Source organism: Sceloporus occidentalis, unplaced genomic scaffold (assembly GCF_023333645.1).
Source record: "Sceloporus occidentalis isolate IW3139 unplaced genomic scaffold, rSceOcc1.0.p SCAF_2, whole genome shotgun sequence".
In the NCBI taxonomy this organism is placed as follows: Eukaryota; Metazoa; Chordata; class Lepidosauria; order Squamata; family Phrynosomatidae; genus Sceloporus; species Sceloporus occidentalis.
Window position 1 is genome coordinate 129,985,040 of NW_028316982.1, and position 24,197 is coordinate 130,009,236.

At 42.5% G+C, this 24,197-nt stretch overlaps 1 protein-coding gene across 1 annotated transcript in view; it reads right to left on the minus strand.

Annotated features, from left to right (window-relative positions):
- Positions 1–15,536, minus strand: part of FGFRL1 (fibroblast growth factor receptor like 1) — a 238,814-nt gene extending 223,278 nt beyond the window's left edge. Inside the window, exons 1-2 of the mRNA XM_089510977.1 lie at positions 15,291–15,536; positions 13,289–13,406 (exon numbers count right to left, since the gene is read on the minus strand). Of these exons, the coding sequence (XP_089367103.1) occupies positions 13,289–13,349 (61 nt within the window). The 5' untranslated portion in view covers positions 13,350–13,406; positions 15,291–15,536. The remainder of the gene's footprint in view (positions 1–13,288; positions 13,407–15,290) is intronic.
- Between the last annotated feature and the right edge of the window lie 8,661 nt (positions 15,537–24,197).

Below are 24,197 nucleotides of genomic sequence, written 5' to 3' on the forward strand. Positions count from 1 at the left end.
AAAGTCATTTTTTAAAAAGACACATTTGGCTCATTATGTGGGGTTTAGTTTTGGTTTCTTAAGATTCTATGGACCTAGTGATAAAGTGCTAGGTCCTTTGTACCTTAGAGATGATTCCCTCCCCACATATCCATTCAATTAGACCAGACCAACCTGCTACCTTCCAGATATGAGACAAGCTACACTTCCCACTATCCACAGCCAGCATAGGCAAGATCAAGTTGGTATATGCCAGCTCAATATAGCAGGGAGCCAAATTGAAATGGAGCCCTGGTGGCGCAGTGGTTAAATGCCTGTACTGCAGCCATTCACTCAAAACCACAAGGTTGCGAGTTCAAGACCAGCAAAAGGGCCCAAGCTCGACTCAGGCTTGCATCCTTCCGAGGAGGGAGCTAAAATGAGTACCCAGACTGTTGGGGGCAAATTAGCTTACTTGCTAATTAGCTTACTTGCTGTTCACCGCTATGATCTTTGGAATAGCGGTATATAAATAAAACAAAATTATTAAAGAATCCTAGTCCATAGATGAGGAACCACTGTGTAATCTCAGCAACTTTACAGCTTTGTAATGTGAATGGAGTGGAGAAAATTCTGTGCGAAATCCCCTGAGGGAGAAAGGCCTAGCCTGACAAGGATGCAGTGGTCATCACAGGTAGCTAATACTGGGAGAGGGTAGCAAGGGGCTGGAGGAGAGTACATGTGCCGTGCCCACCTGCCCACCCACCTCAAACTAGTTTGCTGCCTTCTTGTATGGTGAAAGATGCTCTGCCTTTGCCAGTGTTAAAGGAAGAGATAGATGACTTTTTAAAACATGAACTAGGAAGGGGTGTCATCTCATTCTTCTCATTTGGCAGAAAAATGTCTTGGACTTTGCCAATGATTCAGCTTTAACTTCAAAATAAGAAGTTCTCACCTTGACATCCATCCTAGATATGTCCTTCCTTTGGACTTTCAGAACCAGTTTTAATTTCTCCCCACATCTGCTCCTGCAAGAAATCTCCCAAATATATACTTACTTGATTCTTATCCAGGGGACCATGCTAGTCTCTTCCTCTTCTCACTGGGCTTTTAACTCTTTGGACATTTAGGCTGCATTCACACTGCAAAAATAATCCTGTTTGACTTCACTTTAACTACCATGGCTCAATGCTGTGGAGTTCTGGAAATTGTAGTTTTGTGAGACATTTAATCTTCTCTGTCAGAAAGCTATGGTGCCACAACAAACTACAAATCCTAGAATTCCACAGCATTGAGCCATGGCAGTTAATGTGGTGTCAAACTAGATTATCTGTGGGATACATGGAACTTTGTGCACAGTAATTCTGAATGAATTCTTGTTAGAAATATCCAGCAGGGCCTGGAAAAAAAATATGGAGCCCTGGTGGCGCAGTGGTTAAATGCCTGTACTGCAGCCATTCACTCAAGACCACAAGGTTGCGAGTTCAAGACCAGCAAAAGGGCCCAAGCTCGACTCAGGCTTGCATCCTTCCGAGGTCGCTAAAATGAGTACCCAGACTGTTGGGGGCAAATTAGCTTACTTGCTAATTAGCTTACTTGCTGTTCACCGCTATGATCTTTGGAATAGCGGTATATAAATAAAACAAATTATTATTATTATTATTATCTGTGCAGTGTGAATACAGCCTTAAAGAGTTTAGGACCCAGTTCACAATTAGGCCCTTGGCCTGTACCTACATAGTACAGGATCAATTCAACAATTAATTTCTTTGCTTGGGATGGATTTCAAGGAGACCACCACAACCCAAGATTTACTCCTCTACTTTTCAAAACAAGATAAAATGCAGCCTGTATAAATGGAGAGGTAATGGAAGGAATGCTACGCTACACAAAGCATTATTGTGCCAGATGTCCTGCAACAGCCTTTTCACTGTTGACATGAAAGACCCTTTAAGCCTGGGAAGTAAAACATGAGAAACAATTTTCAACTTACACTCATGGGCAAATGAAAAATACAGGTGGGAAAGTTATTGGTGCCCCTCCACAACACAGAGGGAGGGGAGAGGGAGACAGAAAGAGAGAGCAGGGGGGAGAGAAGGGAGGACGTTTAAACCAAAAAGCTTCCCAAAGTTCTTTCTAGGTTTATCAGCTTTCATATACAAATACTGACATTTCCAAAAATGCCCATTAAAAGGCAAGAGAACGTGAGAAGTATCTAACTTGTGATACATCTTCCATTACTCCCTCCACAGTCACTTGACAGGATACCTAAGATTGTGTAAATCTTTCATGAAATAAATTTACCAGGCATGGAGAGAAATCATTTTGTTTCCTGCCAAGAGTGAAACTTTTCCTCAGCAATTATTGGAGTGGAGGGAGGTTGCAGGCTAGAAAAGGGTAGAAATCAAGACAAATCTAAGTTTTCTCCAAGAAGTCTCTGTTCCCAATTTACATTTTTCTTCCCTTACTGACGTTCAAAATTAAGTTTGAGCACTTAATGGAAGAAGTAGCCTGGAGTTATTGGCTAGATTTCTTCCTGAAAATTGGATGGGTTTTGATGAAACAAAACTGTTAGGTTATTCAAAGGACTGCTGGATTCCATGTTTACAAAAATACAATGGCGAGACTGTATAATCAGGGCAACTAAGCAAATGCAAGGCAGCCGATGTTTATCCGACTTGGGAGAGGGAGAAAAACCAAGGGATTTTGTTTGGGAGGTTGACAATTTACAATACATTAATATATAAAAAACAGACTTGGGACTACCCTAGTAAAACACTCACTTCATAATGCTGCAGTTATTCACAAGATTTAATTGCAATGCTCCCTACACAGTCTTGGGTGCAAATTTCTAAGGTTCTCTTGATGCTACCTTCTAATTCTTGTATCCCCTATTCTTATTCTTTTGTCCTTATTCAGGCCAACGGCATCAGTAGTGTTTGATGGGTATGTGTTTCGTGTGTGTATGTATGTATGTCTGCGTGTGCACATGTAGAGATCCCAATGCTGCAAACTGGTGCTTGACAATAAAGTCACATTCAACACAGAGCCAGGCTTGGCTGCAACTCCCTGTGCAGCAGAAGCAAAGATAAACTTAAATCTGTGACCATAAAAAACAACTCTCAGAGTTACACTACCACGTCACAAAGTGATGCTAACTTGGTGTAGATGCTGTATATTAACTGCAGGTAAATATGCTGGTCCAAATTTCTAGATTTAGCCCACCAGATCCATGTACAACATAGGGAGGTCTGCAAATTGCTGGAGCTACTCTATCATTATAATGAACACTGTTATAAAAAGAGAGTAAGAACAATGATCGTTTTGGGAAAGAGTTGACACTACACCACAAGTGATAAAAGGTGCATATCTTTTTTCTTCTCTAAAGCTCCACAAAAATGAGTCATTTTGGCCCTGCTGTGTCTTCTTCCATTGACCTACTTGACCCAGGACTAATAGTGTTTTCTTTAGCCCAACATGTTTTAAGTCAATGCCTCATCATCAGAAGCACTGGACAAACAAAGCAGTCTCTTCTATAGCAACTCAGAGTAATTCTTCAATCCTTTCTGCACTGGGGCCCTTTCTCCCTTCCTTTCCAGGATTAAAATTCATAGTGAATCTTGCCTGACGAATGACACCTTTTCCTTGTGTTATGCCTTGAAAGACTTTGGTTTGACTTGCTGTGCCAAAATCTGAGAATCCCAGAAACACTGTTGAGGAATGAGGGCCTGGTTCTTTACTCTTTCCTTATGATAGTAACCTACTAATTCTAGTGATGCTTTCACATGAATAAAACCTATGATTACAGTTCTGGGATGTTTATTTTGTAGATTATGACACGTAAAAACTAGTTATTTACCAGTATTCACCAGCAAAGCAAATGAATGCAATCAATAATTTATTAAAATAAATTCAGAGTTCCTAGACAAAAACAAAACAAAGCCTTTTTTATATTTCTGGCAAAAAAAACAAAACAAACACCACTGTATTTGTCACTCCAAAGTTGAGATATCACTACAGATAAAGCCCTCTCTTTTATAAATTCATATTAATGCATTTCTTCTGTTTCAAGAAGGGCCTCTTCTGAAGATCTCACTGCATAAGAGTATCTGGGAGGAGATGTTCTTATTTAGAGTAGTCCAACTACTATGTCTTTTACTGCATTACAGCTTTAAAGCTACAATCATTAGAGGAAACAGCAGCAGGAGCAGAAATAGTACCTGGAGGGAGGTGAACAGATGCCATGACACCAACACTGCCTTGAGTCCTCTGGCACACCCATGGAGAATTCAGCTGGTACAGATGTTACACCATGAAGGTCACACAGGGTATTCGGTAGCACAATGAAGGCAGACATTTTGTACAACTTGATTTAAACATTTCCTGCTATTCTTTCAGGTTTGATTTACAATGACCCTAAGGTTTAGTTGGTGCAATTTGTTCAGAGAGGGTTTGCTACTGTACTCATCTCAGGCTAAGAAAGTGTGACTTACACAAGGGCACCCAATAGATATTCATGACTGAGAGAAGATTTGAACCCTAGTCTCCTGAAATCCCAGCTCAGTATTCAAACCACTATCCAATGCTGGCTACCTTGGTTTAAATATCACCTAGAAAAAACAAAAAACTCATAGAATCATAGAATAATAGAGTTGGAAGAGACCGCAAGGGCCATCCAGTCCCTGCCATGCAGGAAATCCAAATCAAAGCATCCCTGACAGATGGCCATCCAGGCTCTGTTTAAAGACCTCAAAAGAAGGAGACTCCACTATACTCCGAGGGAGTTTATTCCACAGTCGAACAACCCTTACTGTCAGGAAGTTCCTCCTAATGTTGAGGTGGAATCTCTTTTGCTGTAGCTTGCACCCATTGTTCCGGGTCTTAGTCTCTGGAGCAGCAGAAAACAAGCTTGCTCCCTCCTCAATATGACATCCCTTCAAATACATCCCTTCAAATACTTAAACAGGGCTATCATATCACCTCTTTCTCCAGGCTGAACATCCCCAGCTCCCTAAGTCGTTCCTCACAGGGCATGGCTTCCAGTCCCTTCACCATTTTAGTCGCTCTCTTTTGGACATGCTCCAGTTTCTCCATATCCTTTTTAAATAGTGGTGCCAGAACTGGAAACAATGTTCCAGGTGGGATCTGACCAAAGAAGAATAGAGTGGCACTGTTACTTCCCTTGATCTAGACACTATACTTTTATTGATGCAACCTAAAATTGCATTGGCCTTTTTAGCTGCCGCATCACACTGTTCACTCATGTTCAACTTGTGGTCTACTTGGACTCCCACATCCCTTTCCCATGTAGTCTCGTTCAGCCAGGTGTCTCCCATCCTATATCTATGCATTTCATTTTTCCGCCCTAAGTACAGTATATTACATTTCTCCATGTTGAATTTCATCTTGTTAGCTTTGGCCCAGCTTTCTAGTCTATTCAGGTCATTTTGAATTTTGGTCCTGTCCTCTGGTGTGTTAGCTACTCCTCCTAATTTGGTGTCATCAGAAAATTTGATAAGTCTGCCCCCAATTTTGTCATCCAAATCATTGATAAAGATGTTGCAAAACACTGGCCCCAGGACAGAGCCCTGTGGGACCCCACTGGTCACTTCTCTCCAGGATGAAAAGGAGCCATTGTTGAGCACCCTTTGGGTTCGGCTGGTCAACCAATTACAAATCCATGTAACAGTTGCCTTGTCAAGCCCGCATTCTACAAGCTTGTTTGCAAGAATGTCATGGGGAACTTTGTCAAAGGCCTTACTGAAATCAAGATATACTATATCCACAGCATTCCCTTCATCTAACAAGCTGGTAATTTTATCAAAGAAAGAGATTAGATTTATCTGGCATGACTTCTTTCTCTGAAACGCATGTTGACTTTTTGTGATTATGGCATTGCTTTCTAGATGTTCACAGACTCTCTGTTTAATGATCTGCTGTAGAATCTTTCCTGGTACTGATGTCAGACTAACTGGACGATAATTGTTGGGATCTTCTTTTTTCCCCTTTTTGAAGATGGGGACAACGTTTGCCCTCCTCCAGTCGGCTGGGATCTCTCCTGTTCTCCAGGAGTTTTCAAAGATTATTGCCAATGGCTCCGATATTACATTTGCCAGTTCTTTTAATACCCTTGGATGGAGTTCATCTGGTCCTGGCGACTTAAATTCATTTAGATTAACAAAGTATTCCTGTACTATCTCTTTACTTATTCTGTGCTGAAATTCCCCTATTCTTTCCTCTGCTCCCTTATCCTCAGTATGCCCTCGCTGTTTTTGCAGCCCTTAGCCCCTTCAGACTTCCCAGGCCAGCCTTTTTCAGGCAAAAAGGGAACAAATTACTTCTTATAGAGAATTCCAGAAGTACAATCCAAATTTTAAAATATGTTGCAGAGTCCCAAATCAGAGCTAGAAATGAAAATTTGAGCTGTGTTTTTATTTTATTTATTTTGGCATATGGGGAAATCTGTGCAGCCCACATAAAGTTCTAGGGCAGAAAATTGGCTCTTGAGATTTCTGCAGTGGATACTCCTGTTCTAATACAAAAATACTGTTGCCTAGAAAAAATGATTGATGCCACCATCCATCGCACATCTATTGAAAAGTAAGTATTGCAGTGTTCAAAGGCTAGTATATAGAGGAGGAGAAGTGAACTCACTCAGCCCTCCTATTAACTCTCACCATTAGCTGACCTGTCTAGAGCTGATGGGAGTTAGGGTCCAATGATACCTGGACAGGTATAGGATTGCAACTTTGATTATGGAACAATTTCTTTTAATAACATTCAACTACAGATACTTCCTTCTAGACTCCGTACAATAGTTATCATAAGTCTTGAGGAAAATCTTTATAAAAGTCAAAATCATTATTAATGATACCAACTTGATGAAGGGAAAGAGAGAGAGAGAGAGAGATAAGAAGGCATTTAGATAGATAAGGCAGATATCCCGCATATTTTGGACATGGCTTCATATCAAAATCCAGTGGCTAAAAACATTAAATATTATTTGTTTAAATAATTTTTACCCAGTTCTCCTGCCAAAATGACTCAGATCGGTTTACAAATATAATCCAGGATGTGACAGGACAATCACTGTTCATGGACCCTGACAGCATCTTTATTCAACTTGTCTAATATATGGCATTGGCTAGCTTTTTAATACACTTTTAAAAGATTTGTTTCAGGAAAATCTAAGTTGTTTTGTGCCTCAAGTTGATCCGAGTTATGACTACCCTAAGATGAAGCTATCATGGGGTTTTTGTAGCAAGATGTGCTCAGAGGGAGTTTGCCTTTGCCTTCTTCTGAGGCTGAGAAAGTGTGACTTGCCTAAAGTCACCCAATGGGTTTCCATGGCTGAGCAGGGATTTAAACCTTGGTCCAACACACCACACTAGCTCTAAAATCCAAAAACTCCTGACTGAAGAGAAACCTACACAGAGAAATAGTAGATAAATATTAATAGTATTCCACATGAAATTAAATGTATTTTAAGACATAGTCTTCAATGTAAAGTGATATAGAAAGCATACATTTTTACACGAAATGAAACTATTGTTTTTAGTAAAACTTGGGGGAGGGGGCGAATTTTGCACTAAATTCTGCAACACTGGGATTAATTTGAAAGCAGACTTGTTGAAAAGCATGATTTTACAAGCCATAGCAGACTCAGGTCGGGTGTTGTATATCTACAGAAACAGAATGCTGCACTGAGACTTCTTAAACTGAATAAATACAAGGAGGTCTTTTGGAATATATTTTTTCCCAAGGGCAAACTAAAGAAGCCCTTTGTGTGAGTACATCTATGAGCCAACGCAAAATACACTAAAACCCAACGTCTGTATATCAGCCTCATTTACCTTATTCTGCTCATAACAATATTCACAAACCTAATTTAGGCTGGAGAAGGATCTTGTAGCAACTCTGAGACAGAAAAAAGTTGGTATGAAAGTCTACAAAAGCTTATGCTGCTAACTTCTTTTTCTAATCTAAACTAACACAGCTATGTCTTTGATTTAAGCCGCAATCCTGTAGGCACTCAAATGTATTAGAGGAATTCCCATTGACCCCAATGAGGCCAAATTCTCAATGAACAGACATGTCAGCAGAGAATACTGAATAGAATCACATCTATGTGTTTCAGTGACTGGCCAGACTCTGGTGAATACTGACTATCTCAGAAAAGTTATATGAATGTCCATGAACTGAGAGACACAGCAGAAGTACTGACAGCTGGCAAAACAAGGTTGTTGGATGCACAGTCATGAATCTTGACAATGACAGTAACTTGTCTGAGATTCGTAACATCCACCAGATTTTGGGCATTCATTGTAATTCTACCAGTGAAGGTAAATGAGAAAACATTAAGATTCTAGTTTAAGCAGATACAAGTTGGTAGAGTCCCATTTTCTGCTTCATGGTTTGTAAAATGCCCTTTAACTTTTCTGGACATTTGTATTAATCAACAAATGCCACAAAATGTTGTCAAACACACACTAATGACACATACTGAAAATGAATTCAGTATAAAATGTGAAGAGTTTATTTTTATTTGATTTATTTATTTCATGTATATGCTGTCTTTCTCACCGAAGGGAGCTTTTAAACAGAATATCTAATGAACCATCCTCATGGCTCATGCCACACACATTAGAGATTACTGTTTCATTTCAGGAAAAAGATTAAAAAAACAAAACAGATAAACAACAATGCCACAGAAAATACATTTTATTTTTTATAAAACAATCACAACAGAGTCACACATATAATTCTCTGTGGCATGTAATTTAAAATGAGATGAGTGGAGTAAAATGGTTTGTAGCTGAATAATGATCTAGTGATACACAGCAACTTCTTATCTCCTGCCAGAGAAATCTGAATTCTTGAGCTAAAGTTCATGAAAATCACACTCAGGTCAATAAAACCTGGGAAAAGATTTCAAAGGGTCTTGGGGCTAAGTCTTAGAAATCCTTCATTCAGACAAAACTGGAATTTGTCATTAAAACTGCTGAAATAAAAGGAAATACAGGTGCAAATCAGGCAACAGGTGCCTTGCTTGTTTCAGTATCAAGCACACTGACTCCGTCCTTATCAATTATTATATTCAAAGAAAACTGAACCTACAAAGCCAACATAACAAAACAAAACACTGAAACAAAGTTATTTCTCCATGCATATTCATTTTTCATCATCAAATGATGCTGACTTGCAGCTACTTTGATACAGTATTTTTAGCTCAGCTCAGTAACAGTAAAATTATGGGGGTCCTTTGGTCACAAGAAAACCACATGCAGATAGAGAAATCAGAAAACTCACCCAAAAATGAAAGTGGCATCCATTTTCAGGAAGAGCAGCAATTTATGAATCAGTACAGATATTTATTTGTCCAAAACTTCTAAACACACCATATGATATCTTATATAAACCAACGTAGCCAGCCAAGCGCATGCTAGCTTGACCATATATGGCCACCAAGTTGAAGAGGATGGCAACTTGACAGATTTGGAACAAATACTGGACTGCATGTCATTGCAATACGATGTGCAGAAAAAACATCAGATTGGATTACCTGTATTTGACTGATGGAACACAGAAGCCAGGGAAATACAGCTAAACATGACGACTGCCACAGGCTGGTCGTATCCTAATGGTCTCAGAAACCGCTAGATAGTCTGCATCCACTAAGCACAGGTAAAGTTTCTATTGGACAGATCCCGGTACCATTCCCATATCACCTGATATCTTTATTTTAAAAATGACTGCAAACTTTAAAGAACACATACTGTGGGCAAGTGTATATCCACGCTGTCTCCTCTTCTGACACTACAGGTAACATGAAAAAGTAGCTGCTATTCTATGCTGCATTCTTTTCCATGCACTACCTAAAATACAATGCCTTACACTTCATATAAATTCAGTGAATTTATCATGGTTCTACTAGAAAGTGCCTCAAAAGATAAGAAAAAAGCAACAGAAGAAGTGGTTTCAAGCTTTACTCAAGTTCCTGAAAGCAAGTTTACTGTAAGATATTAACATTTAGTTGCATTAACGTAGTTTAATGAAATCTGATTGCTGTGTACCAAAACTATCCAATGCAACTGGATGTACCAGGAAAAGAGGATGTACCAACTCATCTGCCCTTTTTACTGGATACCACTTTACTTCCACATAATAGAATATGTCTTCACTGCATGTTTGTTCCACACTGAGATGGGCTCAGAGGATACCAGAACTCATAAATGTTAAAAGGGTATAAACTGATTGCCACAAAAATCTATCCTATTCTCCACTTCACATATTGCCACATCTTCTTCCGCATGCTGAAGGATGGGACAAATTATTGGAGTCATTTGCATCACTCCTATTCTTCCTCCAAATTTTCCTGCCAGAACATGCCATTGTGTTGCCCAGATGCCCTAATCCAAGCAAAAATCTGCCCATGGGATCTAGGAGGTTCATACAATCATTGCAGGTTGGTGGGGAAAAAACAACCTGATGTGAGATGGATCCGTGAAACCGCAGGACCAAGAATAATCCAGAATAAATTTTTCACATTCTACTCATGCTGTCACTTTTGAATGTAAATTGCCCAAATGCTCCTTGGATTTAAAACAGTATTTGTGATATTTCAGTTTAATTCTGTTTCAAATGAAGAATCCCATTTTATTTTACTCAGTCATGTCTGTGTAAATATACGTCTGCAATCTGATACAGAATCAATTAACCCAGTTTGACTAGGGAAATCGAGCTGTCAGGATACCCAAAAGTGCTGAAGGCATCCAGTTCTACATTCTTCATTCCAAGGTTTCTAGCTTGAACATTCCTCAGTCCTGATTGATTATTTATATGTACTGTATTTATATGTATCTACTCTTCCCTATCTTGAAGTCTCTTTGGTAGGTTACTGGGAAAGCTCAATAACTGGGTTCCATAAACCTCCTTTACTTTGTAGGTCTAGGATAATATAACCAGCTTCACCAGTACAATTTTAGCCCTGATTCTCTTCCAGTGTGTCCTATGGGTCATTTCCAGATACCATTCTACTTCAATACCTTCCAACATAATTCATTCTGTTCCTACAGAAAAATCATGTTTCTTAACCAGAGATGTGCCATTTCTGGGGATTACTGTTCTCCAGACAATGCTTCTAGGAAAGTAGTTTTGTCATTGAAACAGATTTCTCAGTTAGAGCTTAAAAGAGTTATTAATGTGATTAGGATTCACCACTGAACTGTACACAAAGTATGTGTGACCAGACCAGGGGCATCCTAAACAGTTTCAATAATCTATTTCAGCTAACATATGAGAGGAAGAGATAATCAGTTGCAAGAACACTTTAAAATGATTGTTTCTAAAGGTGGGCTGTTGCATCTAAAACAAATGACAGTTTATGACTCACAAGATGCTTCTCAAGTTTCCTTTTCAGACTTCAGCAACACTTCCATCACCTTTCAAGGGAGATGTATATGTGCCACCTTATTGTACTTGCTGTCTAAAACATACTACATCTTACTACTTTCTTTGGACTTTTGTCCTGACTTTAACACAGTTTCATGCAAGTGACTTATTTTTTAAAATCTCTGTTCTGTCTATTATTAGTCTACTATCAGTATCCAGAACTTGACAAACTTTCATTCAGGTATAGTTTTTTCAAGTGGAGTTTCCTTCATCTGTGAACACTACAAAATCCAAAAGAATGGCCGTAATTTTTTTAGGTTTAACAAAGCCCTAACCCAAGTCACTTGAACACAAATGTCACACTACACTGAGCAGTCTGCATCTACCATGCACACTCTCAATAAAACACAAGACAAAGGTAGTAAAAATGTTGCCATTAAATTCAGTTCTTTTGAACCGAATTGACACAAAACTGTTCTTGTCTCTAAGTCATTCTGAATTCTTTACTGAGCTCCAAATGACATGTTAATCCATAATCTATGGAATTAATATACATGTATGACTACTTAATCCATTCGGTGCTGTATACTGCCTCCATCTTAAGACTGACTCCATTCAGACTTTTAGGTCTTAAAAAGCTATATACTGTTTGCCTTTCATCCAGCATGTAGAAGGATCAACTTACACTGCTACTGCTTCTATAAAATATTTGGTAGGGAGTGAGTGCAATGGAGAACTATGCATTATCCAAACGTCTACTGTTTTTGCAAGGCTCTGGCTCGCTCCTCCCCACCATACTGACTCACAAATGTGTTAACTGATAGCAAATTTTAAACTGCAGACTTATAAATATTGTCTTATAATGAACAAGTCTATTTAGTTCAGTACTGTCTCCACTGAATGGCAGCTATGCTCCACAGTTTCAGGCACAATTATTTTCCATCCCCTAACCTTCAGATGCGAAGAACTGAATACGGGACAGAAATAGGGAAGAAACGTAGTTTAATAGAAGTGCATATGCTTTATGTGCAAAAGCATAAGCACTTCTATTAACCTAAGTTTCTTCCCTGTTTCTGCAAGTCAAAGCTGCAGGCCTGATCATTACGAAGATCAGAGTTCAAGCACCAGTATTAATTAGTTGAGCGCATCAACATTCAAACATATGCAAAATTAAAATATTAAATCATTTCAACTGAACAGGGGCAATTTCCAATTGGGAGAGTTCTCACTACCAAGATAATAAACTCTGAGAAATAGAAAGGGTCTGCAACAGTTTTCATGACCGTTGCACTTTTCAGTACTTGGAATACTTACAGTATTTATAATCCTTATAAAAAGAATTGAGGTTTTTTACTCCCTTAATTCTTCTTCTCCAGTCTCTCCTTTTTTAAAGGGAATCTGATCACACGTTAGACCCCCGGTACTAAAATATGCACTAGCTGTTGAGAACTGTCACTTGTCTGTCACTTGTGGGGGGGGGGGGAGTTAATGGGTTTGTTTGTTTAGTTTGTGCTGCTGGGAATACAGAGCGACTTGGGGGAGATTACAGGAGGGGAGAGGCTCTCCTGATCCACCAAGGAATGCAATTGTTTTCCTTGTACTCCAGACGGAAAAGTGGAAGCCAACTGAGTATTTTCACTCCTAAGAAACAAGGGCGACGGAAAGCCCCCAGAGCACACCTGCACCAGGACGGCAGGAAAGAAGGACCCAAAGAGAAAGGCAATGGCTTGCTAAGATGCAACACCCCCTAACTGCAAGGAAGGAAGGAAGGGGCAAGCTAGATTTCCATGCCACCATTGCTGCAAGAAACCCAAGGGCATGCACAGAGCATGTGCTGACGTGTAACACAAAAGAGAGAGAGGGAGAGAGAGGGAAAGCAGCGGGCACAGGACATGTGTAAAATAAAGCTTCCAGGCAGCTTGGAGCTCATTCAGCTTACCTCTCGCCGAGTCAGCAAGCGCCACAGCCCCCACAAAAAGCAGCACAAACTGGAAGCCCATGTCGGACGCCGGATTTGCTCTCCTTGTTGTTCTTTCCAGGTTGTTCTTCTTTCCAGACTGAAACCAAGAAAAGGAGAAAGAAAGAGGTTAAATAAAAAGCAAAGAAACCAAACACACAAAGAGGGAGACCCCACAACAACCAAACTGGGAACTTCCATCAAAACTCAGCGCATCCAAAGCTGTCAGTAGTGGAGATTTAAACGGCAAGACTTTCCTGGGAGCAGTCAGTCAAGTCACTCAGGGGTTTTAAAAACAAACTTCTCTCTCTCTCTCTTGCTTTGCATGATCTAGCAGCCAAAATAAAAAATCAGGAAGGAATACATAGCAGAGATAGCCATAAGTTGTTACAGTGATGGCCCTTGTAGTCTCTTCCAACTCTATGATTCTATGATTCTATTCAATAATTTTATATTAGCTATACATATTATACACACACACACATATATATATATTAAAATGTTTAAATGTTCAGTTTTGTACATCACAACTTGCTACATAATCACACGACTGATGCTGCAAATATGACAGCTACGTAGTTGGTTGTTATTGCCTGTTATTTACGCAAAGGCCATTGGCCAAAAGCAACAAAATTTGACTGACTGAGGTCCAGAACACACTGCAGAAATAATCCAGTCTGAGACCGCTTTAGCTGCCCTGGCTCAGTGCTAGGGGCTTCTGGGAATTGTAGTTTTGTGAGACATTTAGCCTTCTCCATCAGAGAGCCCTGGTGCCACAACAAACTCCAATTTCCCAGGATTCCTTAGCACTGAGCCAGGGCCATTCAAGTGGTCAAAAACTGGATTATTTCTGTAGTGTGTTTTGGATCTGACTCTCTCTCTCTCTCTCTGTTTCTTTACTCCTGGAGTAAAGGCTAAATGCTACCAGGGCTCTGGAGGCCTTCCAAGCTTGGCAGCCAAAACCTGGTCACCTGGGTTCCCCTTCCATAAAGAGAGAGAGAGAGAGAGAGAGTGATAACGAAAGGAAAGAGGAGGAGGAGAAGTCCTGAAGGCAGTCGAACAAAAGTGAGGAGGAAGACGAGGGGAAAGGTAGTGTTTTCGCCTTAGGAGGGGAGAGGAAAAGCCATTCTTCCACTCTCAATGACCAACTTTAGTTGAGGCTGCATCCACACTGGAGGAATACCCCGGTTTGGTACCGCTTTAACTCTTTGTCTGTCTCAAGGCTGTGGAATTCTGGGAGTTGGAGTTTGTTGTGGGCCCAGAGCGGAGCTCCGCTCCGCTCTGGGCCCCACAACAAACTCCAACTCCCAGAATTCCATAGCCTTGAGACAGGGCAGTTAAAGAGGTGCCAAACCGGGTTATTTCTCCAGTGTGGATGCATCCTCAATTAAAGTTGGTCACTGAGGCTGGAAGAATGGCTTTGTCCCTCCCCTCCTGAGGCGAAAAACGACAGTCCTCAGAATGCCACCGCCTGGATCTGAAACCGTTCCCATCGCGGTTTAAATCCAGCAGTGCGGATGCAGCCCAAACGAGGCTCATTTCCCAACGTCGATCCCTGGCCAAAAGCAGCCTCTCCGTCGCGACCTGAAAGGCGGCCGGGGTTCAGATTCCCCCTCGCTTCTAGCGAAAGAAAAAAGAAAGAAGGGGAAAGAAGACGATAGGAGGAAAGAAGGAAAGAGGAGAAAGACGGAAAGGAGAAAGAAAGAAAGAGGAAAGATGGAAAAAGAAGGGAAAGAAGAAGGGAAAAGAAGGAAAAAAGAGAAAATAAAGAGGGAAAAGAAGAAAGAAAGAAAGAAAGAGAAAGAAGAAGGGAGGGAGGAAAAGAGGAAAGAATGAAAGAAAGAGAAAGAAAAGAAGGAAAGAAGGAGAGAGAAGAAAGAAGGGAAAGGAAGGAAAGAAGGGAAACCGACCTCCTCCTCCTCCTCCTGCTGGGCACTTGTTCCCTGGAGCCCCCCCAACAGCCCTCCTCCTCCCCTCCGCTTACCTGAGCCTCAAGCCCCGCGCTCCATCTCCTCCGGAATCCCGGGGGAGCCTCCGCTGCCGGAGCAGCCGCCGCCGCCGCCGCCGGCTCCTCTCCCCATGAGAGAGGGATGGAGGAGGGATGGAGCGACTTGCGAGAGGAGCCCCAAGTCCAGCCCCAGCAAGGCTGGCTCTCCGGGCGGCTGGGACCCTCGCCTTCTCCGACCCAAGGGCCCCCCCCACTCGGTCCGGAGGATGGCAAGCCTTGGCCACTCTCGCCTGCCCTGCCTCCCTCTTCCACCTCCTGCTGCTGCTGAAGCCTTTGCTGTTCTGGGCAGCAGCAGCGCAGTTCGGCCAGCCCCGCCCACCCCCCAAACTTCGGACCAATCAGGACCCTCCCTCCGCCCCCTTCTTTAACCCTTTCACCTCCCCCCCAAAAAGCTCTGGCCCGCCTTCGCCTTTGGCGGGAAGGAAGACGGTGCCTAAGGCCAGGGGTGTCCCTAGGGCTGGTGTCACACACACCCCTCCACCGCTCACCTCCTCCTCCTCCTCCTCCTCCTGTTTCAGCCCCATCCTGAGCCATGCCTTTTGGGGCACTCATGCTCCTCCTCATAGCTTAAGGACGAAGTGACATCAGAAGCTGAAGAGTGATTAAGAGGAGTCTGATTTCCTGCATGGCAGAATGGGGGTGGACTGGATGGCCCTTGGGGTCTCTTCCAACTCTCAGATTCTAAGAGGTGCCATGACAGCCCTGGTGAAGTATCTGGAGGAATGTTATATTGAGGATGGAACTTGTTTTCTGCTGCTCCAGAGAACAGGGCCCAGAAAAATGGAGACAAGGGCAGGGAAAGAGATTCCACCTCAACATTAGAAGCACGGAGTTGGAAGAGACTGCAAGGGCCATCCAGTCCAACCCCATTCTGCCATGCAGGAACTCTCCATTAAAGCATCCCTGACAGATGGCCATCCAGCCTTTAAGGAAGGAGACTCCACTTCACTCCGAGGGAGTGAGTTTCACTGTCTAACAGCCCTTACTGTCAGGAGGTTCCTCCTAATGTTGAGCTGGAATCTCTTTTCCTGGAGCTTGCATCCATTGTTCTGGGTCCTGTTCTCTGAAGCAGCAGAAAACAAGTTCGCTCCCTCCTCAATATGACATCCCTTCAAATATTTAAACAGGGCTATCATATCACCTCTTAACCATCTCTTCTCCAGGCTAAACATACTCAATTCCCCAAGTCTGTCCTCGTAGGGCATGGTTTCCAGACCTTTCACCATTTTAGTCGCCTTCCTTTGGACACGCTCCAGTTTCTCAATGTCCTTTTTGAATTGTGGTGCCCAGAACTGGACACAATATTCCAGGTGGGGCCTGACCAGAGCAGAATAGAGTGGCACTATTACTGCCCTTGAAGTAATATACTTCTATTGATGCAGCCTAAAATCGCATTGGCCTTGTTATCTGCCGCATCACATTGTTGACTCATGTTCAACTTGTGGTCTACTTGGACTCCCAGATCCCTTTCACACGTAGTCTCGTTCAGCCAGGTGTCCTCTTCCTCCTCCTCCTCCTCCTCCTGTTTCACCCCCTACAGAATCCTTAGCCCTGCTTTTTTGGCATTCATGTCCCTCATAGGTTAAGGAGTAACATGAGAATGTTCAGAGGTGATATGAGAGCCCTGTTTAAATATCTGAAGGGATGTCATATTGAGGAGGGAGCAAGCTTGTTTTCTGCTGCTCCAGAGAACATGATCCAGAACAATGGATGCAAGCTCCAGGAAAAGAGATTCCACCTCAACATTAGGAGGAACTTCCTGACAGTGAGGGCTGTTCGACAGTGGAACACACTCCTTCCTCGGAGAGTGGTGGAGTCTCCTTCCCTGGAGGTCTTTAAATAGAGGCTGGGTGGCCATCTGTCGGGGATGCTTTGATTGAGAGTTCCTGCATAGCAGAATGGTTTTGGGCTGGATGACCCTTGTGGTCTCTTCCAACTCTATGATTCAATTCTATTCTATTCCACCTCAATATTAGGAGGAACGTCATGAAAGTAAGGGCTGTTTGACAGTGGAACACACTCCTTCCTCGGAGTGTAGTGGAGGCTCCTTCCTTAGAGGTCTTTAAACAGAGGCTGGATGACCATTTTTGTGATTTCCTGCATGGCAGAATGGGGTTGGACTGGATGGCCCTTGGGGTCTCTTCCAACTCTAGGATTCTATGACTCATACATCGTCATTCCGCCTACATTGCTGAGTGTCATGCTCATGGCTGCGACACAAAATGACGTGCAAAATTCAAAATGGATGCCTTCCAATTACAATCTCCTACGCGCTGCCCCCCCTTTTTTGGTCAGCACTGTTTTGCCGGCATGAATTTTATTATTTTTATTGAACTGTTTTAACTTATCTGTATAGCTGTATTATTGTATTATTGTATTTTGTTGTGCACCGCCCTGATTTTAAGAAGGGCGGTATATAAATAAAAATTTTATTATTATTTATTATTATTATTATTGACACACGGTAAAGATTTGAAAGTGTTTATTGCATTCATTCTCTGGAATTTAAAGTATGGATTGTTTGGATATATGGAGAGAGGATTTAATTTATGTGATGGGTTATTTTACGAATTCTGTGTATTACGTAACATGTTTTATGTAACATGTTTTATGTTTTATGAATCGAGGTACAAATAAATTATTGTTGTTGTTCTTGTTGTTGTTGGGTTCAAATGCAATGTTTCTTTTTTAAAAATTAAAAAAATAAATTAAAATTTTGCCATTTGAATTTTTAAAAATGCTGGGGCTTCACCCCCACTCCCAACGTCTTTGAAAGCATTGCAAATGGAAACAGGTGGATGCCACAGCCCATTTTTGCCCAAAAGTAGTTGTTTGGGGAGCATTGGTGTCACCTCCCCTTAAGGTGTTACCAGGTGTGGTCCACACCCCCTGCACCCCTGTGGTGCCTCTCTTTCCCTGGGGGGGGCGGGGTTTGGGACAAGGGCCCCCTTCAAAAGAAAGAGGTGAACAAAGCACACTCCCTCAACCATATGCCGGGGGGAGGCCACCTCACACAGGTTGCGTCCGCAAAGTCGGAATAATCCGGTTTGGCACCGCTGTAACTGTCATGGCTCTATGCTATGGAATTCTGGGAAGTGCCATTTGTGGCAACACCACAAGTCAGTCAAAGCTCTCTAACTCGTGCCAAGGCCCTTCATTTTGGCCTTTTCTCCCTGGCTTATTGCATGAGTATTATCCTGTTGGTTGCAAAATTTTTGTCACTGGGCTGTTAAAATTAGAACAAATTGTTAAAAAGGGGTCTGACTAAGGGATCTATATCCTAGATCATAATCGAAACAATCTCCGATGTTGTCATCTGACCACTTAATTTTATTCTTAACCTTTTGTATTATAATGTATTTTAATGTAATCTCTCTATTTTATATTGGTTTATATATTATGCAAGCTTTCCATTTATGTGATCTAAATTATGGTATGGCTCGACGAGTCTATTGATTGTAAATAAAGACTGATTGATTGATTGATTGATTATATTGTCTTGAATGGTTTTGGGTTGCCATTGTGTGCTGTTTCCCCCCCCCCCCCCCCCATGTGCTTCTGGAATTCAGGGAAAATGTTATTGAGCCCCCTTCCCTTTCTCTCTTTTCAAGAAGTTGATCATTTGTCGCATTCTCTCCACACAGAATAGCTGGCTCTGGACCCAGTTTTCTGGCCAGGTGGTTCATAGAGATTAATTAAATGCTTTCTTTAGAAATGTTTGGGTCTTTATCTACCTTCACAAAATTTCTCAAGGTAGCCCAGATGACAATGAAAGAGTCTTATTCACAAAACATAACATAAGTGAAAGGATACTGACACCATTTTGAGCCTCTTACCTTTCAGAATTGTTCAGATGATGGGAACAAACTACAATTATCATCCTAGTGTGAGTGATCTGGAGAAAGAGAATAAACGTTACAGAAAAAAAAGGAACAATCCAGTCTTGCCACTTGTTATCTTATGGCTGTCCAAGTTACAGCCTATGCCCTCCACAAGAGGTGCATAAAAGCATTGGCTGTTCTTGCTACAGAAAACTGGCACATCAGATCACAACCACAATGGGCAGAAACAAGCTACTTGCCTTCATCACTTTGAATGGGAAATCTGAGCCTGCCACCCCTTGAACCTATTTTCACTGTGAGGGGACGATATAAGCCACTCTACAACTTGCTGTGGAGAATTTGCCCAACATCTCACAGATAAAATAGCTCAGATTCGTTCTGACATAAGACACCAACGTTGATACAATTTCTATGGATCTTGCTTGTCCAGTATTGACGGATGCTTTCCAATTTGTACATCCTGAGGATGTGGACAGGCTCCTTGGAGAGATGAGAGCAACCACATGTGTACTAGATCCTTGCTCCTCCTGGCTAAGCCAGAGGAGGACATGCTGAGTGGGTAAAGGAAGGGATTAAGGCCACTTTACAACAAGACAGGGTCCCAATATGTCTGAAAGAGGCTGTGGTGAGACCTCTTCTGAGAAACCCTTCCTGGGATCCTATTATATTAGCTAACTACAGGGAAGTCTACAACCTTCCATTTTGGGGCAAGGTACTGTAGCATGTGGTGGCTTCTCAACTCTGTGGATTCCTGGATGAAATGGATTCTCTAGATCCATGTCAGTCTGGTTTCAGGCCTGGTTATGGGACAGAAACTGCTTTGGTCGCCTCAGTGGATGACCTATGCAGGGAGCCAGACAGGGGCAGTGTGTCCCTGTTGGCTCTACTGGACCTCTCATAGAATCTCTCAGTGGCTTTCAATACCATCAGCCATGGTATCTTTTGGGCTCCCTCTCTGGAATGGGGCATGGAGGTACTGTTTTACAGTGGTTCTGTTCTTACCCAGAGTGGTACTTTCAGAGGGTGGTTCAACTCCTTTGGCATTGACAGGGTTCATTCTTGTCCCCTATGCTGTTTAACATGAAACTACTGACAGAGATTGTCCAGAGCTTTGGAGTAAGGCATCACCTGTACACTGACGATACCCAGCTCTATCACTCCTTCCTACCTAATTCCATAGCACTCCTTTCTATCTAATTCCAAGGAAACTGTTCCAGTCCTAAACCAGAGTGTGGAAGCTGTAATGGGCTGGATGAGGGCAAACAAATTAAGCTTAATCCTGGCAAGGCAGAGGTGCTCCTGGTCAATTGAAAGACAGATCCAGGAATAGGGGATTCAGCCTGTGTTACATGGGCTTACACTCCCCTTGAAAACTCAGGTTCATAGTTTGGGAGTACTCCTGGATTCATTTCTGAGCCTGGAGGCCCAAGTTTCAGTGGTAACCAGGAGTGCGTTTAAACAATTAAAGCTAGTGAACCAAATGAACCTGTTCCCAGAGACACTGGGTCTGGCCATAATGGTGCATACTTTGGTTACATCCTGTTTGGATTACTGTAATGCACTCTATGTGGGGCTGCATTTGAAAAGTGCTCAAAAACTTCTTCTGCTTCAAAGAGCTGGAGCCAAGTAATTAACTAGAGCTGGCTACAAGAAGCACACATCTCCCTTGTTGCAACAGCTCCATTGGCTGCCAGTCTGTTTCCAGGCACAATTCAAAGTGCTGGCTTTGCCCTATAAAACCCTAGAATCATAGAATCATAGAATCATAGAATTGTAGAGTTGGAAGAGACCACAAGGGCCATCCAGTCCAACCCCCTGCCATACAGGAAATCACAATCAAAGCATCCCCGACAGATGGCCATCCAGCCTGTTGAAGACCTCTAAGGAAGGAGACTCCACTACACTTTGAGGGAGTTTGTTCCACTGTCGAACAGCCCTATGCAGCTTGGGTCCAGATTATTTGAAAGGCCTTCTCTCTGTCCCACCACCTTCTCAGGCTTGTTTGGAGGGAACAAGAGAGAGGGCCTTCTCAGTGGTTGCTCCCAAACTCTGGAACTCCCCCCCTAGAGAAGCCAATCCTTTTGGTAGCAGATAAAAACATTCTTATGCCATCAGGCTTTTTCAGACTGACTTGGGCGCATTCCCAACAGGCCCTATTGGGCACCGTCAATACGCGCGAGGGGCAGCGCTTCCTGACGCGCCTTGCCCCTCGCACATAATGAGGGTGTCAAAATGGCAGCGCCCTATACAGATGGGTGCCGCCATTTTGACGTGACGGACACCTAGCGTCCGCATGTCTAGGCGCCCTTGTGATGTCGCAAGGGTGCCATTGGCGCCTTGCGACGTCACAACAGCGCCGCAAGAAGAAGCCGCTTTTTGCGGCTTCTTTTTGCTGCATGGAGGAGCAGCGTGGTTTGTCCACTGCGTCTCCTTCGCGCAGCAAACAAGGGCGCCGGCAGACCACCCTTTTGGGCGATATGTAAGGCGCCAAGGGTTGGGCTTTAAATGCTGTGTAATTCATATTTTAAGGTTTATACAGAGTTTTTAACACATTTCAGTTTTTAATACATAACTGTTTTAACTTTTAAAATTGTCTAATTGGCTTTTACTTTTTTTATATCTATATATTTTAATGCTTTTGTATTGTTTTTAATTTTGTTGTTTTAAATTTGCTGTTCACCACCTTGAGTCCCTATATTGGGAGAAAGGTGAGATATATAAGATTATTTATTCATTTGTTTATTAAGGGCGGGGTATAAATACCATAATAAATAAATAAATAAGAAGGGTGTTTTCATGAAAAGGAAATACAGAAACAACAATACAGATGGGACAAATTATTATTATTATTATTATTATTATTATTATTATTATTATTAACCTTTATTTATACAGCGCTGTAAATTTACACAGCGCTGTACATACAATCTTTTTAATTGGACGGTTCCCTGACCTCAGGCTTACAATCTAAAAAGACACAACACAAAAGGAGAAGGGAAAGGTGGTGGGGAAGGGGCCTCTCTAGTAGGATAATACATATAAAATACATAGCAATACAGGAAATGATTCACTAAAACAGAACAACAAAAAGCAAGTGACAATTATGCAATGCCTGGGAACGCTTCTAACAGGATGGTCTTCAGCTCCATTTTGAAGCTGGTTAAAGAAGAGATGGCTCTTGTTTGCGGAGGAAGAAGGTTCCAGGAGTGAGGGGCAGCGAGTGAAAAGGGGCGAATCCGGGATGGGGCAGAGGAAATCCTGGGCTGGGACAGCAGACCTTGACTACCAGAACGGAGGGCCCTGGTGGGAAGGTGAGAAGAAAGAAGGTCTGATAAGTAAGGAGGGGCCAGCCCATGGAGGGCTTTAAACGTGGACAGCAGGAGCTTATACTGAATGCGGAAAGGGAGGGGGAGCCAGTGAAGGGATGCCAACACAGGAGAGATGTGGTCAGAGCAGTGGGCGGATGTGATAATGCATGCAGCTGAATGCTGGACAGAAATTAAAGGACGGAGGTGAGAAAGAGGAAGCCCAGCCAGGAGGACGTTACAGTAATCGAGTCGTGAGACCACTAGGACATGGACCAGGATCTTGGCAGTAGAGGCGGAGAGATATGGTCGGATTTTGGCAATGTTGTATAAAAAGAATCTACAAGCCTTGGCTGTGGTCTGGATCTGAGGGATACACGACAGAGAAGAATCAAAGCTAAAACCAAGACTGCGGGCTTGCTGGACTGGTTGAATAGAAATGTTGTCCACAGAGAAAAGGAGAGTTGAAGGGTGGGCTTAGGAGGAAAGACAAGAAGCTCCGTCTTGGACATGTTGAGTTTCAAACGCCGATGGCGCATCCACTGCGAGACAGCTGCGAGACAAGATGAAACTTGCTGTTCAAGCCTTGGAGAAAGGTCAGGGGTGGAAAGATACAACTGGGTGTCATCGGCATACAGATGGTAGGAAAAACCAAAAGAACTAATGAGTTTACCTAAGGACAGCGTGTAGAGAGAAAACAGAAGGGGACCCAGAACCAGAGCTATCATAAAACATGTAATCTAAATAAGTATTTAGAAGATAAAAACAATCAACAGTGGGGAAATAAGTGTAAAAAGCATTGGTAAATAAAAATGCTTTTGACGAGTATCACAACAATAAATGAGGTGCTAGTGCAACTGGTAGGGAAGAACATTTACTGAATTCAGGCATCACCACTGAGAAGACCCTCTTGCTGGTAAACAGGTAATTGATGTATAAAGCACCAGCAGAAGGCCTCAAGAGTAGATCTAAACACACTTGGATAGTGGGGCCCTTAATGGTAAAAGGCTATTAAAACCAGCACTTTGAACTGAGTCCAGAATGAACTTGAAGCCAATAGGGTTGGCATGGCACTGGCATAATCGAACAGCCGCATTATGCACTAACAGCAGCTTCCAAAAAGTCCTCAAAAGCAGACCTAGTCATGCCTGAACATTAATAGGGTTGTCTCTCTTTGGTGGGGGAGTCATAGTTGGACACCAGCCTAAGCTGATAAAATGTACTGCCTGCTATGGAAGCAAGCTGTGAAAAGGATGAATTAGAGAGTGTCCAGAAGATGCAAATCTCTCCCTTCAGGAGAAGTATAACTCCCAGGGGTTCACGATGAGCACCATTCCTTTGTATAGATGCAGCTCTCACACACTTCACCATATATGGACTGGTCTTCAGTTTGCTAGCCCACCATCCAGCACATTGTTGCAAAGTCCAGACACTGATTTAGCTCTTTCATATCTTTGCCTCTATTCAGTAAAAGAAGAAGAAGAAGAAGTGGGGTGTGTGCAGAGGGTGGGAGTCATCCACATCCACACATTTCCAGATGAACTCATCTAGCAGTATTCCATAGATACTGAATAAACTGATCAGGACCTTGCAGAACCCAAAATGTAAATGGCTGGGGGTCAGGTGGTGGTTCTCCCAACTACACCTCCCGAAACCAGCTTCTCAGTGGCTGCTCCCAGGCTCTGGAAATCCTTCCTAAGGAGAATAGCCTGGGCCCCTCCTTGCTGATCTCCTTC